This window comes from Zeus faber, assembly GCF_960531495.2.
Source record: "Zeus faber genome assembly, chromosome: 16".
In the NCBI taxonomy this organism is placed as follows: Eukaryota; Metazoa; Chordata; class Actinopteri; order Zeiformes; family Zeidae; genus Zeus; species Zeus faber.
In genome coordinates this window covers 21631148-21649981 of record NC_137202.1, presented here as the reverse complement: position 1 = coordinate 21649981, position 18834 = coordinate 21631148, and the positions used below count along the sequence as shown (strand labels likewise).

At 47.4% G+C, this 18834-nt stretch overlaps 1 protein-coding gene across 1 annotated transcript in view; it reads right to left on the bottom strand.

Moving 5' to 3' along the window:
- The window catches only part of grid1a (glutamate receptor, ionotropic, delta 1a), a gene marked incomplete at both ends in the record, with an annotated part of 268104 nt that extends 249977 nt beyond the window's left edge, over nt 1–18127 (bottom strand). Inside the window, 2 exons of the mRNA XM_080016956.1 lie at nt 15778–15933; nt 18049–18127. Coding sequence (XP_079873082.1) covers nt 15778–15933; nt 18049–18127 — 235 coding nt within the window. The remainder of the gene's footprint in view (nt 1–15777; nt 15934–18048) is intronic.
- Nucleotides 18128–18834: the final 707 nt, after the last annotated feature.

Here is an 18834-nt window from a genome sequence, read left to right as displayed (position 1 = left end):
ACGGAGGGAGCCGTGGACGCATTCAGGAGTGAATTACCGACACAAAACTGGAAAAAAATGGATGAAGGAGAAGACATCGGCAAAGCATATGCAACATTTAAAAGTGCATACAGGTCATTGTACGACGAAAACAGTCACACAACGATGTCAAAGTGCTGACAGACAATGTGAATATAGAAAGCGTGAATGAAAATACATTTCTGGGTGTGATGGGAGACCACAGAATCAGCAGGAAACCTCATATAAGAAGTGTCATTCGTACAATGATTTTATTTATTTATTTTATTCTTGGGGTTTTTTTTTACTTATTTGTTACGCATTCGAAATAAAATCAATCAATGAACCGATAAATCAAAAGAATAACATCGATAATCATAATAATAAAAAGAAGAAGAAGAAGAAGAAGAAGAAGAAGAAGAAAAATAAAAGTGCCCCTTTCAAAGGCGGATTAGACCAGTGGTTCTCAACGTGGAGGAGCGCTGAGGTTCCAGGAAAAACAAGGCACATTCCGGTCCTCACCCACATCGCATTGTTTGCTCGTTTCACCGTGTCCAAATGAGGTGGAGGTAGCGGCGGAGGTGGTGGAGCAACATGCACAAAAGCAGGTTACGCTGGTTATGCCCACTCCAAAAAGACGAGCCTGGGGGACGGTTCAAAGCACGCGGGATGTTGAGGACCCACGGACGCGCTGTTTTTAAAGTCGCTTCCAACGTCACGGAGCCGGTGGAATTCAGGACCGTGCAAATAAAGTATGAAGAGGAAAAAAAATCATTTATTTTCCAGTAACAACCACAAAAAAATACAAAAAAAATGTTCTTAGACAGAGGGGGGGCGGTTAATTTCAGAGGAAAGCGTAATTAGAAAAAAAAAACACTGTGTTTGTACCACGATGGAGATTATGTGGATTTCAATCGGTGGAATGGTTTGGATATAGAATTCAAGCGAAGCTCAAATATAAATCAATTCAAGGAGATGCACAATAAAATAACATTAAGAGGTAGAGGGAGGAGGAAGGGTTGGAGTCCTATCTGATTGATGGCGGGCGGATGTTTGGGTTGTACAAAACAATTTGCGTGGTTTGTTATGAGTTGTATATATGATAAATATTGAGTTCATTGTTTGGGTGACGGAGAAGGGGCAGGGCCGTATAAGTTTATACTTCTTTTTACTCCTTTTCGGACGTGTAATACAATTCATGGTGTTTATGAGAGTTTCTTTATTGAGGGTTTGCTGCAGATGTTTATCGTTCATTTTATTTATTATTCTTGTCTTTTTTTACTTATTTGTTAAACATTCTGAATAAAATCAATCAATCAACCAATAAAATCAAAAGAGGAAATAATATGGAAAATAAGAGTGCCCCTTTCAAAGGCGAATTAGACCAGTGGTTCTCAACGTGGGGTCCCCGGGTGCCCCTGGGGGCCCTTCAAGAGGTTCCAGAGGGTCCCCAGCGAAAATGGTGATCGGAGAAGGCACAATAATGACTGTTTTGATCAAAGTGTCACTGTGATCTTCCCTGACAGTGCTACAGACGGGTGTGGACGTTTGGACTAAATCAAATCTTCTCAGATTGGGGCCCCAGAGACTAAATCTCATCAAGTGGGGTCTGTGGCCTCATGCGTATCAAACTGAGCGTCCTTGATATGAAAAATCGGAATGACCCAATTAGACACTTAAATCGTTCCAATGGGAGACGAGGCCACAGACGATGAAGGAGAAGGCTCATATCTCTAGTTTGAAAGCAACCGATGGTCATTTCTACCTTCAGGTTACACGTGGGAAGAGATTTACAGATTCCAAGACTCAAATGGGACGTTACGCCGCGCCCGCCTGTCCAGGGGAACTCCCCTCCGAAACCGCACCGGGGGAAAATAAAAAAAAAATAAAAAAAAAAAGGAACCGGCCGTCCCCGCCTTCCCGTCGACTCCCGAAAACAAGCGCGCTGTGACTCGGCTCCACTCGGTACCAATAACACAGCCCTGCGTGACGGCTGGCGCTCCCGCCGCCCCCCACCCCAGCGCTGATCTTCATCAAAGGGTCCGGGGCAGCGGCCGTGCGAGCCGCCCGCCGCCTGACAAGTGCGGCTTTCTGCTTTGCTCGCTGGCACTGGGAAAATGCCACATTTGATCCGGGCCGAGTTAAGCGGCGAGAAACGCGGCGGTCGATATCGGCCACGCCGGATTAATTTCGGTTTTGGAACAACAGCCGTATCGCGGGAGAGCGACGGGAAGTGCATATATCGACGGCGCGGGAGGATTGATTCGTATTACAAGCGCCGCTGAGATTATTGATGATATATTTTTCAGAGCCTATTGGAGAGGCCGAGGCTCTGCTCCGACAAACCAACACATAATCAGAGATTTATGGCGTTTAAAGCTAAATCCCGCCGGGAGGCCGAAAGCTGTGTGCTATCTATTCGGCAGCAGGGGATGCCTCTCCGAAGCATTCCACTAAGCTACTTCCCTCTGTATGGTGTGTGCACTGAGACGGCACACACACACACACACACACACACACACACACACACACACACACACAAACATGCACGTACAAAGAGGACATATGCTCGTACACAAACACTAATCACACAATCAGAAAAAGCATGCAGAGAGTAACGATAATCATTTGCAAACAACTGCGTGGGCACGAAAACAGATTCCCTCTCTTGATCTAGCTGAATGGAAAAGCCGCCATTAGCCCGGCGATTGGACGGTCGCGGGCGTTGGGAAAAGCGGCTGGTCTTTAAAAACACCCTTACAGCATGTCAGCGGGAGCGGCGTTTTGTCAGCTCCGGAGGCAAAGTAGCGGACGGCAAACACGAACCGCCGCAATCGCCGGCGTGCGCTGTGAGACGCAGATACCGCCGCTCGCCTGAAAGGGAGGTTCGGCGGGCGAGCGGGACCGCCGGCGGCGTGATGGCACTTGAATCTGCACCTCTCGAGACCCCCTGTCGCCTGAGTTTGGGTTAAGCACAGAAGCGGTTTGTCGTCTGTACCCGAGAAGAGCTGCGCGCGGGACGCCAGAAGAGGGTTTGTTTGGTCAAGGCTATTTCGTTGTACAACACTCGCCGCAGCTAATCGCCGGATTTTTTTTTTATACATATTATTAAATATATTTCGGCAGTTTTTGCCTTTCACGTTAAAGAGCTGTGGAGAGAGACAGGGAATGGGGGGTAGAGACATCACCTCCTTCCATCCGCCTTGTCATTACCCTTGAGAGCAACAATATGTATGTTTATTTTTACTATTTGTGTATGCATACAATGTAGGCGCTATAACATCATTAACAAGTTATTTACATGTGCGTAGAGACCGATCATTAATCTGCATACTGTGCTGTTCCACGGTTTCACACAGCTTCTATCAAAGACGCCTAAAGACAGCTCCTGTCTCCGGGTAGTTTTTGGAAAGAGTGTCTAGCTCGCTGCGTAGCCACGTACGTCTTCACGCGGCGAGGGCGGAAGAGACACGGTGCAGGTGTTTCGCCATTGTGGTACCCACGCTTATTAGGGATGCAAGGGTACGCAGTGTGTTACCCAACCGTTTGGTACGCCCCCTGTGGTGCACGCACTCTGTGAGAGGAAAATGATTACGATCAACTATGAGGACAAAGACCTCTACCTCCAAAAGGGGGTTTTAAAACATTTGTCTCTGTCTCCCCAGGAACCCCCCCAGAGTTCATGTCAAGAGAAATGTTTTGCTCCTACAATGTCAATTCTAATATGAAAGAATCCAATCACACTTGGCCCTGTTTACCTTCTATAGAGATGAGGGACACTCAACAGGGGAGCCTAGAAGTGCATTGTCATGCAACCCGCTTCTGCCAGGTCAAGTTTGCAAGTGTGGACACTTGGACACCTCCCCTTAATCCGATGAATTTATGCAAATTACAACAACCCACCAATGAACTTCAACCCCCGTCTCCCCCCTCCCCTCACAGTCATACACACAGAGCGTTACACGAGTTATTTGTGACAGACTGCTATTAAAACATTTTTTACACCTTTTAAATAAAAAAATAATAATCTTCAATTTAAAGATACCGAAACCGTACGACTACCGTGGTCCCAAAACCGTGGTACATACCTAATCATGAGCTCGATGTACCGTTGCATCCCTAGCACCACCAGGACGCCCCCTTTGAACCATTTCTAACCCTCTACCTAAACACAACCATCTTGTTACATGTGTACAGTGTGTGTGTGACGGTGACACCGTGTCCTCACCATTGAAATGGCCATATAAGTGACTGCATATCTTCTGGAAATCGATGAATCATATTGATAACATCTACCGCCAGGCGCATTCCGGAGAAGCTCTGCACCTCCTCAGATGAAGGCTCCCGCCGATAGTTTCATCCTGACGAAACTACCACAAACAAAAACGCCAAATTCCGCCGCTGTGGTTTCACCGTCGGTCATAGAGGCAAAAAAAAAAAAAACACAAGCCGACAGACAGTGAGTCAACACATACGCACGCACGCAAGCACACGCACTAACACACACACACACACAGACAGGCATTTCCACTTTCTCCCGGGAGATTCCCTGAGACAATGATGCAACCGTTTCACCCGAGCAGCAGCAGAGAAACCATGAAGCCAGCCTGCCGATTCTTTCTACCCAACATTTTCCCAACATTACACAACGAGTCATTTTCTTAATTTATTTGAAGCCGTGGGGTGGCGGTGGGGTGGGGGCTGCTCAAGATGCAGATATTGCACCTCAATGTATGACAGATGCAAGGAGATACAACGCTCAAAAGGGAAGCAAATATGCAAAACTCCCCTTTTCAGCGCCATTTTCAGCACCTACATTTGGGTCTCTGATGGACCCACTGACACACACACTGCGAAATAGGACCCAGTCGCTTTTTATTGGAGCTGTCTGTTTCAGAAAACATGTCCTGAAACACCCAGTTCGGATTTTTGATCCCTTCGTACATCACAGGGCCCACAGTAGAATTAGAACCGCCCTCCATCTGAGAGTCTGAGAGACGAGCGCCGCTGGGAAGACCAGCACAAATCTTTGAAAAGAAGAAGGGAATTAATGGCAGCTGTCCGGGAAGAAACTGCAGACGATGGAAATGTAAGAATTTAAAAAACAAATTCTGCTGTGAGTTTTTATTGTAGATGTATTGACTTTATTTATTTTGTTTTCCGATGTTAAACCTGAAACAAAAAAATCCCCCCGTGCGCCGTCCCCCCACCAGCTTGCAGAACGTCAACGAAAGTCGGAACGAAGCTTTAAATGCGGCCTTGTGGATCTATTATTTGGGAAGATTCGGCAACTGGATTGATTGTTTCTCACCTCCAATTTTTTTCCCGGAAGTGAAGCTCAAAACCCATTGGCTCGGGAACTCGCGAGGTGGGCGCCACTGAAGCTGTTGCCATATCGACCGATACAGCCCAAGCACAAAACGCAGGAAAAACTAAAAAACAAAACAGGAAGCGCAGCGCCAGGCAAAAATAAATCCGCCTTATCCAACGTTATTTGCAAGCGCTCAAGTTCATCCGCATAATAGAGAATTAATAACAGTTTTAACTGTTCAGCAAACCGTAAATGGAATTAACGGTATTCAGGTGCGTTTCTGTGACCCTTTAAACCATTTATACGCACGCACGCACACACACACACACACACACACACAAACACACACACACACGACTCCATTTAAGCCTCTGAATGGACACACAGAGACACTGTACGCGGCAGACTGAATACGATTGTAAAAACAGCAGTTTTCAGTTTTCGGTGTCTGTAAATGGAGGCTTTGTGGAGTCTGGGATGAAGGGTGGTGTTGGGTTGGGGGGGGGGGCAGATGGTAGACAGCTTTTCACTGGGGACACGTCTCATTTCTCATTTCTCTCCCGCAGTCGTCTTCCTGGTTCCCCTTCCCTGTCCGGCCGCTAGCCATAAGTGAATGTATTACTGTAAATAAGTTGTATAGACCATCAACAGTTCCTTCTTTTATTTTGTCATTGTTTGATGTTATATCAATCTGAATTTTAAAAAGAAAGGGTATGGTTTCTATAAGAATATAAAAAAATATATTAAAAAGAAAAATGGTAGAAATCACACCATCACAACCAGGGTTCCAGCAGCAAAATTACTCAAAACTTGAAAATATCAAATAAACTAGCAAAAAAGTTTACAAATCCAATATTTTATGGCCGGAGGAAACTTTTCTAAAAGCTTTTCTACAACACCACACCTGAGAACTCGTTGTTTTTCTTCACCAAGGCATCTCCATCACTTTCATGACCCTAGTTCTTTAATCAGCTGGAGAACACTGGAAGGACTCGTTGCTCCGTCCACTTTTGAACTCATAAGCAACGTAACTCCACGTCACCATCAAATAGCTTCTATTCTGTGCTCACTGCAGGCTGCAGGGTTCGTTAGAACCCCAGCAATACAAAAAATAGCTCTGACAATTTTCTTTATATTGCATTATATACAGTATATGTGTGTGTGTGTGTGTGTGTGTGTGTGTGTGTGTGTGTGTGTGTGTGTGTGTGTGTGTGTGTGTGTGTGTGTGTGTGTGTGTGTGTGTGTGCAGGCACTGTGTGTCATGGACAGAACTGCCGTCCAATTTCTTGTCAAATGGCACCAAGATATTATCATAACTCACCGTGATGAGTGTTGTACCATCTGTAATTACCCCAAATGCCAATGGCCCAGATTACCTACTCTCTCTTAACAGCCTGTGTGTGTTATTTATTATTTTCATTTTTTTTTTTTCCATTTCATGCGATGAACGGCCGTCGCAGCCGAAACCCGACATTTTTTTTCTCTAGTCGCATGACTACGTTGTTCTATTAATAAATTTGGCATGAACCCCTTTTGCATCTCCTGCCATGTCTATGTTTTTAATCAGGACCTGGACGTTGGCATCTACTCTGAATTTTGTATGAAACCGCAGACATAATTCTCTCAACATTTGACCCAAGATCTTGGAGAGGAAATGCCAGGTTTTCACGTTCTACTAATTAGTCAGGTTTTTCTCTCTTCAATTTAAAGGCATCATCAGTAACAATTGGCGGGACGAAATGGCGGCAAACAGCGTCCTCGGAGGGAAGCCATAGGAACTGCACCAACATCGCTCAGGGGGCGGGGATTGAGCAGAGATTGACAGGTCTGGGGGGTGAGGGCCGTTTTCTCCTAAACTGAGGGTATGGCCCGGACCACCTGATTTGAGAAGCTGAAATAAATAAATATGCTCTTTTAAGGGAAGACTCTTGTGTTGGCCGGCCCCCCTTGAACCACCCTCGACCACCTCGTGTGTGTTGGATTAGATATGTAGGAGAGAGCGGCAGTAAGGAATTTGGACATGCACATTTAGAAACCAAAAATAAAAAATTTCCATTGAAATACTAATACACTTTTGGGAAACGTAAGTTGACGAGGGATGATGCAAATGTACAAATGCATAAACCCTACACATGAAAGACTTTATAGATTTGGTCTAGTATGCTCCTCAACATGCAGGCTTCAATTGAACATTGTGCGTGCGTGTAGTCTGTATTTGTGAATACTACTGTAGCTGGCACATGATTTCAAACAAGGTACCCTTTGAGAAGATATCAAACAAAAGGAGCTCCTTCTGAACACGTTGGGTCCCCTAGCCATCTGCGTTGACCCCGCTGGATCTTACCTGAAAGGAACCCTTTTAGGGTGCTCTTCAGATTAGGATCTATTCAAAGGAAAAAAAAAAAAAACCTTGTCAACTTCCAGAGACAGGCAAAAGATTTCTGAGAGCTTTGATTCCCTTTTTTTTTTTACTGTAGTCATTGTTAAAAACCGACACAGTTGTTCTCGACACAGCAGAAAAGCGTGCCCCGAACATGGAAGCTGTTGGTCCGACACTGATTTGTCTCTCTGTGATACTGGGAATCGGTCTGATGATGCAAACAATGCTGCCCTAATTAGCCATCAAGCACAAAGTTTGTTGCCACGCACCCCCCAAAAAAACTCTGCTTTGTCAAACATAAGGCATAAAAGTAAGCCTTTTTTTTCTAAGTAATTTTGGTGTGGGGATGGTGTGGTTTGAGCAGCCACACCTGTACTGGGTCTAGGTTATTGGGGCCCAGGATCAGTGTGGCTGTACACCTGTTGCTCGTTGATTAGTGTAATAGGCAACAGGTAAAACCCCCATCCCCACACACTCCCAGGAGAGGAGCCCTTGTTATGACATGCTGTCCATCTTCTCCAGGTCTTGTTCCATCTAGCCCACTCTCTATAATAAACTTGCATTTTCCACCCCATCGTCTGTGTCTCTGGGACCTGAAAACGGCACTTGGGTGGCGTGTGGTAGGCGGAGCTGCCACAGAAACATATTTAACGGAGCTCAAATAACAATTTCAAAAGACGGAGGTTTTCATATTCCGCATGCGGTCGAGGATGATCAGTGCCAAGGTGTGAAAATAAAGTTCAAAACAAGAAGTGAAATAATTGTTGTAGAACAGTCAATCGACTCGACACATTTGAACCACGTTGAGGAGTTGATTCTTCGTTTGGTTTTTCGGAGGCACGGGTGGTTATCTTGTCCTTTTTTACAAGCTGCATCACTCATGCTGTGGCGTTTGTGGTGATGTGGTTCAGTCCTTTAATGACACTACATGACATCAATATGTTTTAAGTGACGCTAAAAACGTCTGAAGCCAGTATGAAGCCAATTGAAGCGCGTTACTGTGTTCACCCACATGATTTACACCTTCATTTAAAAAATAACTGGTTTGGGGAGGATTTTTTTCCATTATGTAATATATGTGGTCTCAAATAATGTTTTATCATTATCGTAATACTTGCCTACACCTGGGTGATACTTGACATTGACAAATAGCATTTCATAAACATTGCCATGATGACATTATTACAAACAATGTAATATCCTGAAGCCCTCAAGATTCATTTGTATTATATTCATAAGTATAAAGCATGATATGTTCCACGCAGCGTGGAAGACAAATAAACTGCTCGGCTCCTCAGCCACGACTGCATCTCAACAACAAGTTGAGAAAAATGACTCAACTGTTACTTACAGTAAACACGTTAGCTTTTGACAATTAAAATCTCAAAATAAAAGGGCAGCAGGCGTAAAGTTTGGTCGCCCCCAAACTGTGGCAAACTGTCTGCGTGGACACGGCTGCCTGTTTTCCACCTTAATACTCTGCCACTCACTGGAGGTTTAAGCCGGGTTTTGGTTTCACTCAGAAAGGGCTTACACACCGGCTTAGACTCATCTTCCCGTTAAACCCATGTTGCCCGGGCATGGCTGAGGACCCATGGACTGAAAGGGAAAGACAGAGAGGGAGGGAGACGGAGAGAGAGTCCGACGAGAGGGAGACGAGAGATGGGGGCACAGAGGGAGGCTAATGACAGATGGTCCTACGCGGTCTCTATGTCTACGGGCCATATCACAACCAATGGCTACCAGACAAATTTTGGCATCGCCTCTGCTTTTGAGGAGTGGCAAGCTGGTTCCACCGTTCCTCCTCTTCCTCCTCCTCCTCCTCCTCCTTCTGCTCTCCATCTTCCGGCGAGCCAGCAATGTCCTCCTCCTGCTCGCACCCTGCCCTGCCCTTCTCTGGAAGATCAATCGCTGCCTCCCTCACATCTCCAGTCGCTTATACAGCTATTTCCCTACCCCCATACCTTTAAGTTCAACTCCTCTTTAGCCTCAAACGGGATTTTACCCGGGCCCTGCTTTCCTGTTCCTCGTCGCCCCCCCCCCCCCCCCCGCAAAGGGATGGCGCAGTTGGTGGTAAATTATCCACACCTCCCATTGAGCTGAAGCTACTCGGCGCACAGCTTCCCAAACCCCACCGCCACTGCTGCGCCCCGCCACGCCACAGCAATCACCTTCACACACTCACACGCACGCACACTGATACACACATTTAAAGCCACCACTAGGTACGGACGCGCACTGGTGATGAAGGGTTTTTCTCCTTTTGGGGATTTGGCTCTTTACGAGTGACACGGTAAAGAGATTTTTCTGGGTGTTTTACCTGCTGCTCGTTGGTTGCTCTTAAGAACAGTGGGCGTACAGCCACCCTGATCCTGGTGTGGCTGCCTAAACCACACCACCCCCACACCACAGTCGCATTCGATATGAATTTGCCAAATTCCCTAACCCTGTTTTCACCTACGTTGCTGGCTGCAGTTATTGAGTTGCAAACAAACAGCTTGTGAGTCACTGAAAAGACATTTTCACCAAGAAGAATAAACAAGTCTTTCACCACTAATGTACAGCACCACAAATAGGGTTCCACTTCACTCCATCTCACAGCACCGGGACAGGACTGACATTGACAAATACCTGCACATAAACAAGCACAAACAAATTGTTTTAAAAAAGAAAAGCGACTACTTTTCCTGATGCCCACCCTTCGTCTCCCGGGCTCCAGAGCCCTTTTTTTGGGGTAATTTAGGGCACTTAGTGTACGAATGGAAATTACCGCGGCAGCAGCAAGCCGACGGCCTCATTTGTATCCATCTAATCGGACACAGCATATCCTCTCGGCCACCCCGCTCCGACTCTCCGACTCCTTCCCTCCCTCGCTCGGCCCGTCCGTCTCGCTGTCTGACTGGTAGGGAGTGGTACTGATGGTCGATGGGGGACCCGTTCGGGGTCTCGGCAAAGTGCCATCTGTCAGTGCTCTGCTCGGCTCATTGTTAATATGTCACCCCCAAAGAGGACGGGGGGACATGAATAAGACATGTGACCGAGGAACCTGTGAGTGGGAAGCATATGTCGCGTGGTCGCCCGGCTCTGCCCGTCATTTGTGACGCGCGTCAGATAATGGCACAGTGATGGTCGAATTACCGTACATCATACGCCGCCGCCGCCTCCGTATTGGAGGAGAATCACACATCAAAGTCCACGGAGCAGCGGCCGAACAATATTATTCCATGAAAGCTATGCAAGGCGCCATCTTGTCATTTCATCCAATTTATGGAATCTTTTTTTTGTGTTTTTTTGTTAACTCCATTCATTACCGGGAAGGAAGGGCCTCTCCAGTAAGTTTCAAAGCGGCTGTTCGTTATCCCTAATACGGAAACCCCCTAATAACGTTCTCCGTTGAACACATGACAGCAAAAAAGGGGGGATTACAGTCGGAACATTTTAAAGTTCCGCCTGCGCCCAGCTGCTGATGTGACAAGGACACGGGAGAAGATGCAAAGACCCGGTTTGATTGCCACTCGCTAATTAGTGCATCGCGGTCACTTTGTTTACACCCTGCACAGAAGTTACGGGATTTATGGGGAGAGATGTAATCAGAAAATGAAAACCTTATAAAAAAAAATAAATAAATAAAAGGAAAAAATGTCACGCTTAAAAAAATAAAAATATATAGAGGCTATCCTCCCTGTTTACACAAATTAAAAGGACTGCTAAAATATGGGTGTCGCGGTGGCATTTGGCGCGCCGCTGACGACTCCTTTGAATGGAGATCAGACTTGGCATTTAAGTGCAACCACGCGCTTCTTGAAGTTAATCAACAACCCGAATTGACTCCAAAAGCTCAACTCCGATTCAAAGAGTTTTCCTTTTCAAATGCGCTACTTTTAAAAGTCTTCAGGATGCTTTCAAGTGGTGTCAGAGAATCGCCAAAATACATCCATCTGTCTCCCAGTACTGAGGGTGGAATTGGTGGTATGTTTGCCACGGCACAGTTTTTACAATTAAATAATTCCACGGCACACTACTACACAGTTAACCACCAAATACTTAGAAACATGTGTAACTGCACTTGTTATTATGGCCGACTAACAGCGATGCAAGACTTGCGTATGATCGGTTAGTAGCACACAAATCTTTTGAACGAGTCAGGAGTCTGGAATCTCTTCGGCAAAAGAGTGGGCGAGCGAGTCGACCCCCAAACTGAAAGTAATTACGGAGGATTTAATTACAGCCCAAGCAAATACAGGCCAATGCATTTGGCATAATTCGCTTTGAATGTGACTGAAATGCGTAATGAGTTGGAAATTCGAACAAGGAATCTCAAAATAGGAGTCGGACCTTTCATTCCCTGGATAGCCCTCATGCTCGGAGTGAAACCTGTCGTGCTGGAGCCGGTATTCCGCTGAAACCGACGAAATTTGATGAGCTAGAGCAGCCTTGCGATTTATTTCTCGCACCACAAGAGCTAATTGTGATTCTTTATCCTTTCGAGTGGAATTTGGGAAAACTTTCACGGCATACCCGGCGAGCACTCACGGCGAACCGCTGTAGCACAGCGGTGGAGAAACATCCACAGAATCGAGATGTACAAATAATTTACTGGGCGCGAAACAGTTCGGCATCAGCATCAAACACAGCTCTCTAGGTGGATGGGTACCCAGCCGCCTGTTTATATCCCTATTCCCATTTTGCTATTAAAACGTGTGACGCATCTTTTGTAGGCCAGACAGATGGCTCTACCGGTAAAATAAAAATAAACCTCTTAGCCTCCTAATACATCACTTTCCCTTTCACACAATGCAATTTATACATCCAATAACCCAGGGTCAGACCTGGGGGGTTGTGGGATTAAGCGGTGAAAGGTATACACCCCCTCCACCGCCCTCACTTAGCTGATTAAGGTACCAGCAGGCATCTATACGGCCCAGGCGTATGATGGATTAAAAATAACCACAAGGTAATTAACTGGTGGGGGCTTGCAAAACACTGCGAGCGCCCTGAAAAAGAGACAAAAACACATCCATTATCCGCAATGTAAAAGCGCCACGGGCCATCGCGGCGAGAGGCCGGCATTCCATCGCACCTGGAGCCGCGGCGGGTGTCCTCCCGTCGTAAAGGCGGCGCCCCGAACGGAGAACATTGGACCGGCCCCGTCCCGGAGCGGCAGCCGTCCGCCCTCCCGCCGCGCTGCCCCCGCAGATAAAAAGGCGTAAAAGACGACACGGCGGATATGTTGAAGGATGGGGCCGCCGCCGGGAGGAGCGGAGCGACGGTTGGGTCCTCCTTCACCCCACCTTGGCAGAGGTTGGGTGATGAAATGGAAGGCCACGAGACGCGTTGTTTTCGGGAGGAGAGGGACAGGGGAGGACTCCGTGTGGATCACTGAACATTTAAATACTGGATGACGTACTGAATGGCACCCTTTGTTTCTACTGCACGGGACTTTTTATTAGTAATGCCGTAATACTGTGACTTGTGCTTAATGTAGACTAAGTGCCGCATTGTGCTCACTAGTCACTAGGTACTGCAGTGCTGATAGTTCGTGGTCCAATGAGTTTCCTCCATTATTTACTCCATCTTTGCTTTGAATCGCTCACTTAACCTCAGCGACGTGTATCATACCGCAAAGCATAAGATGTCTTCTGACTTTTCGTCTTCCTGGTGATTTAATGAATCCCACATGAATAAAATTAGACACTTTTTAAACCTCGGGAAACTGCAGACAGTTGTTTTTTGATTTTTTTGGGGGGGGGTGGATTATGAAATTGCCCATTAGTTCTCTTGAGTTTCTTGAGTCTATAAATAGCGCAATGTCTGCTGGCTGCGTGGTCAGGCGGCTGACATCATTACGTGATAATAGTGTGGGAGGAAGGGAGGAAGGGATGGCGGCGGTGCCGGGACGTGGCCGCCGCCGCTCCTTGGCGGCCTCCGCGCCGCTGGTGGAGTGTGCCATTACAGTCGGCAAGGACGCCGGGAGCTAAATAAGGACAAACGTGACGCAGCAGCTGGCCACCTCGGCACGGCAGGCACATTTTTAATCGTCGCCTTCTTTCCCGGTGTCTTTTTGTACACTCATGTTTATTCGGGCTCTTGATCACGATTCCCACCACGCAGCCACGAGACTCCCTTCACCCCCCCCCCCACCCCCCGCCCCGTCTCCCCCCGCCCCGCCCGCCCGCGCCACTCAGTTATTTCAGTTCTCGTCGCTCTTAATCTTCCTGTTTGTTTCTCTCTCTCTCTCTCTCTCTCTCTCTCTCTGTTTCTCTCTCTGACACAATGAACCCTTCTGTGAGTAGCACCTCCTCTCCGTGCACACTCTGAATCAAAACATGATCATGCACACGCACACACACACACACACACACACACACACACACACACACACACACACACACACACACACACACACACACACACACACACACACACACACACACACACACACACACACACACACACACAAACACCCCATCCCCTCCTTCTTGCCGGGGCGTTGGCATGGTCTTGTCTGCCAGTCGCAATAGGGTGGCAGCGAAAGAGCAGAGAAAAAGGTCAAATCATCTGGGTTGTCACTCAGCGCCCCACCCCGCCTTCAACACCAGTGGAGGACCACCCATCGATCCGCTCAACCCCCGCGGACGCCCCGGCATTGTGTCCCCTAATTGCCCTCTGGTAGGGATATCTAATTTGCCCCGGAGCTTCACGAGAGATTGGCGGTTAAACTGGTGTCACCGACCAAGTGAAAACCAATAGTTTTTGAGGTCGCAAACACTGAATTTCACAAGATTTCATCGTCGGTTTTTGTTTCACAAAAAGTATCCAGCAATTGGGCGGTCCGAGCAGAAGTTGAACACGACGTCATTCCGCCATCAAATTATAGTAGAATGTAGATATGATCGGTCGAGCGGTGGTTCTCCAAGTGGGACCAGGGGACCCCCAAGAGTGTCCTCCAAGAGGTTCCAAAGGAGGTTCCAAAGGGTCCCCGGCAAAAGGATTAATAGATAAACTGCACCACTAGAGGATGTACCATAATGACTATTTTGAGAATAGTTTCACTGTTATCTCCCTTATTATAGTATAGACAGGTCTGGAAGGTTAGGCTAAATTCTTCGCCGATTGGTGCCCTCAGCGAATCAAATTGGGGTGTGTGGCCCAATGCGTGATGTGAAAAAGATCTTCTTTTCACATGCATCATCAGTTCCTTATTCATTTTATCATTTTTGTCTGCAAACTGTGAATAACTAACCTACATGAAGCCCCCTACAACAGAAAACTCTGGGAGACCTTCCCGGAACGGCCTTGGTCCAACGCAAACACATACATCGCCTCTTAAAGTACAAACGTGTGTCCACTTAAATATATGTATATATATAATATCACACTGTGACGAACCTAGATGGAGAGGGCGGAAGTGTTTTCATTTTGGAGACGGGGGAGCCTCAAAAAGGCGGCAACTCATCAGAGCTCTGGCGAGACAGGTGAGTGGTGGGTCACCACATAACAGCGACATAAACATAAACAGCTCCGTGTGGAAAAGCAGCAGAAAGCAATTAAGAATCCTGTGAGAACTGAGGCGAGTTGACGAGAACAATATTAACCCTACCACTTTCCAGCTTTCCATTACTATTAAAGTCAGCAGTGGAAACACACAAGAAAAGGAGAAAAATAGAAACTTGAGGTTATTTTTGTTGGCATAAAAGGGAGAGACTCTCCCTCTGCACTGCTCTTCAGATCCCGCCCGGTAACAGCTGCAAAATGATACTGAAAATTGCACATATTTTTTCTAGTCGATCAGTCGCTCCGTGGCGCACGATAACTCAATGCTCCCACCTAGCTTTCCAACACCACACAGCAACTTTCTTTCCTCAGAGGCTGGAGGCTCTGCAGGTGTCGGGACCTCCAGACGCCCTGGCTCCCTCACAAGAAGCTTCTTCGCGGCCAATAACATCTCAGAACAAACTCCACTCGAGAGGCGAACCCATCGAGCCCGGGCAACCTTCGAGAAGTCAGCCTCGTGGCCGGTCCACGCGTAATGAAACCAAACAGCGGGGCCGATCGATTTGGGAGAATGACGGGGTCAAGCAGCGCTTACCTTCCTGCACTGCCTGGAAGGGGTTGTTGGGCTCGATCAGCTTCACAGAGTGGGTGATCTTCTCACTCTGGAGGATGTCATCGTTCAGACTCAGGTCTGAGATGGCCAGCTGAAAGATCTCATCGTCCCTCAAGGCATTTTCCTCGAATATGGCACCTGTGGGAATGAATAAACCAGAGGTTGGTCGGATTGGGAAAAAAACAGTTAGATTAACCTCATAGATTTAAGCCCCATTTATCCATCCATCTATCTATCTGACTGTCTCTCTATCTAAGTGAATTATGACACTGTAGGAGCCTATATATTAGTGAAATGGTCTTCATGAAATTACAACTGGTTATTATTGGGGTTGCCATGGATATTGGGGGCTGAAGCCAACCTAATTTGGATTTAGTCCCATCATGGCACCTGCCAGACAGTATAGCAGTTAAGTCCGTTAGCACAGCAGCAGCAGATGCAGCAGCAGCAGATGCAGCAGCAGCAGATGCAGCAGCAGAAGATGCAGCAGATGCAGCAGCAGCAGATGCAGCGGCAGATGCAACAGCAGATGCAGCAGCAGCAGATGCAACAGCAGATGCAGCGGCAGAAGATGCAGCAGCAGCAGCAGATGCAGCAGCAGCAGATGCAGCGGCAGATGCAACAGCAGATGCAGCAGCAGCAGATGCAGCAGCAGCAGATGCAGCGGCAGATGCAACAGCAGATGCAGCAGCAGCAAATGCAGCAGCAGCAGCAGATGCAGCAGCAGCAGCAGATGCAGCAGCAGCAGCAGCAGCAGCAGATGCAGCAGCAGCAGCAGCAGATGCAGCAGCAGCAGCAGCAGCAGATGCAGCAGCAGCAGCAGCAGATGCAGCAGCAGCAGATGCAGCAGCAGCAGATGCAGCAGCAGCAGCAGCAGCAGATGCAGCAGATGCAGCAGCAGCAGATGAAGCAACAGCAGCAGATGAAGCAACAGCAGCAGATCCGGCAGCAGCAGCAGCAACAATAGTGCTGTTGTGACGAATGGGATCCCAGCTGGGAGATCTTATTTTCATTGAATTTTATATAACATTGAATCTGTGTGGCCAAAATTCTGACAAAAAAAAAACATTTTTAGCCGGTTTAGCCAACATCGAGATGTAAAAAAAATGAAATTAAATTGAAATTACATAAAATAAAAATAATATATACACACATACATATATACATATATATACAGTATATATATATACATATATATATACATACTCACATATATATACACATACAGTATGAATATATATACATATATACACACATACAAATATATATATATATATATATATATATATATATATATATATATATACACACACATACAAATATATATATACACACATACAAATATATATGTATACAGTATATATATACAGTATATATGTGCTGTATAAACAGATACTGCAGGTGTGCACTCTCAAATAATAATAATAATGATGATGATTATGATGATGATGATGACGACGACGACAACGACGACGATGATGAGGATGAAGTCACTGAGTGGCCAAACGCTGCCAAAATAAATAAATAAGTGAAGCAGCTGATTGATTGATTGATTGATTTTTTTTTGTTTGTTTGTTTGTTTGTTTGTTTGTTTTAATTTGAAGCTTTCCTGCCTCGTCCAAAAGCGTCTTAATGAAAGTCCAAATGAACACGGGCCGGTGCAGGGTTTTCAGCCGTGGTCGGGCTGACTTTTTGCCCACAAAGGGACGATCCCAGTGCGTTGGCATGACGGTCACGTTCCGGGGGAAGTTGAGCGGGGGGCGGGGGGCGGAGGCGGGGGTTGCTTCACCAAAAGCATCAAGTACTCGCACGTTTGGGCGGATCGGACAACATCTTCAATCAACCTATTAGCACAGCCGCCCCCCCCCCCCCCCCCCCCCGCCGCCGGGGCTGGGGCATGAGATCATGAAACAACATCCGTGCATTCACCCATTCACCACCTCCGCCCTTCACCCCCCTCACCAATTCCAAACTTTGCGCGCGACCGAAAAGTTGCACGGGCATCCGACGCGGTGCGTGACGAGCCCCCACGTCCGTCCCCGAAAGCACACGGATCGACGCGCTGTCGTCGTGGAACGCAGCGTGGCCTCACTCCGCACGCACATACGCGCACGGGCGCACGCACGCGCACGCACGCACACACACACACACACACACACACACCCGAAATCACCACGAAAAACGAATAAACCGTGCTCAAAAGAGTGGTGGTGCAGGGAGAGCTCAAAAGAGTGGTGGTGCAGGGAGCCTTACCGATGTGTATGATGGAGTCCGCTCGGGCGGAGTTGCACTGCAGTATCCACAGAGAGACGCAGATCAACAGCAACTCCATGTCAGGGCTTGAGCGAATAATAGAAAGATCATCCGAGCGACGTCTCCGTCCTGCTGCCTGCGCGCAACCCCCCTCCTCCCCAACACCACACACACACACACACACACGCACCACCCAGACACCCCGCAGCCCCGCACACCCACCGCCCGCCCCCCCCCCCCAAAAAAAAAAATGAGGAGTAAAAATAAAAATAAAAATCCAAACGGAGAGACACACAAAGACGAAGATGATGAAGCCGAAAGCGCTGAAAGCCGCAATGGAGGAGGTGGAGGGGGTGGTGTGCGTGTGCGTGCGTGTGTGTGTGTGTGTGTGTGTAGGGGAGGGGGAGGGCGGGAGGAGGAGGAGGGGTGGGAGGGGGGTGGGGGGGGGGGAGACACACACACACACACACCAGTTTAGAATGATTAAAAAAAAAAAAAGAATTCAAAAGAAGAGGTTGTTGGTTGTTGTTTTTTTTTTGGCTTGTTTTGTTGGGAAGGCAACGCGGTGCTGAAGCTGCGACGCTCTCTCACTTTCTCCTCTAACGGTGTGAAGCAAAAAAAAAGATGCAGAGGAGGAGGAGGAGGAGGAGGAGGAGGAGGAGGAGGAGGAGGAGGGACACCCCTTCACTGCACACTCAGACTCTCTCTCTCTCCCTCTCTCTCTCTCTCTCCCTCTATCTCCCTCTCTTCCTCTCTCTCTCTCCCTCTCTCTCTCTCTCCCTCTCT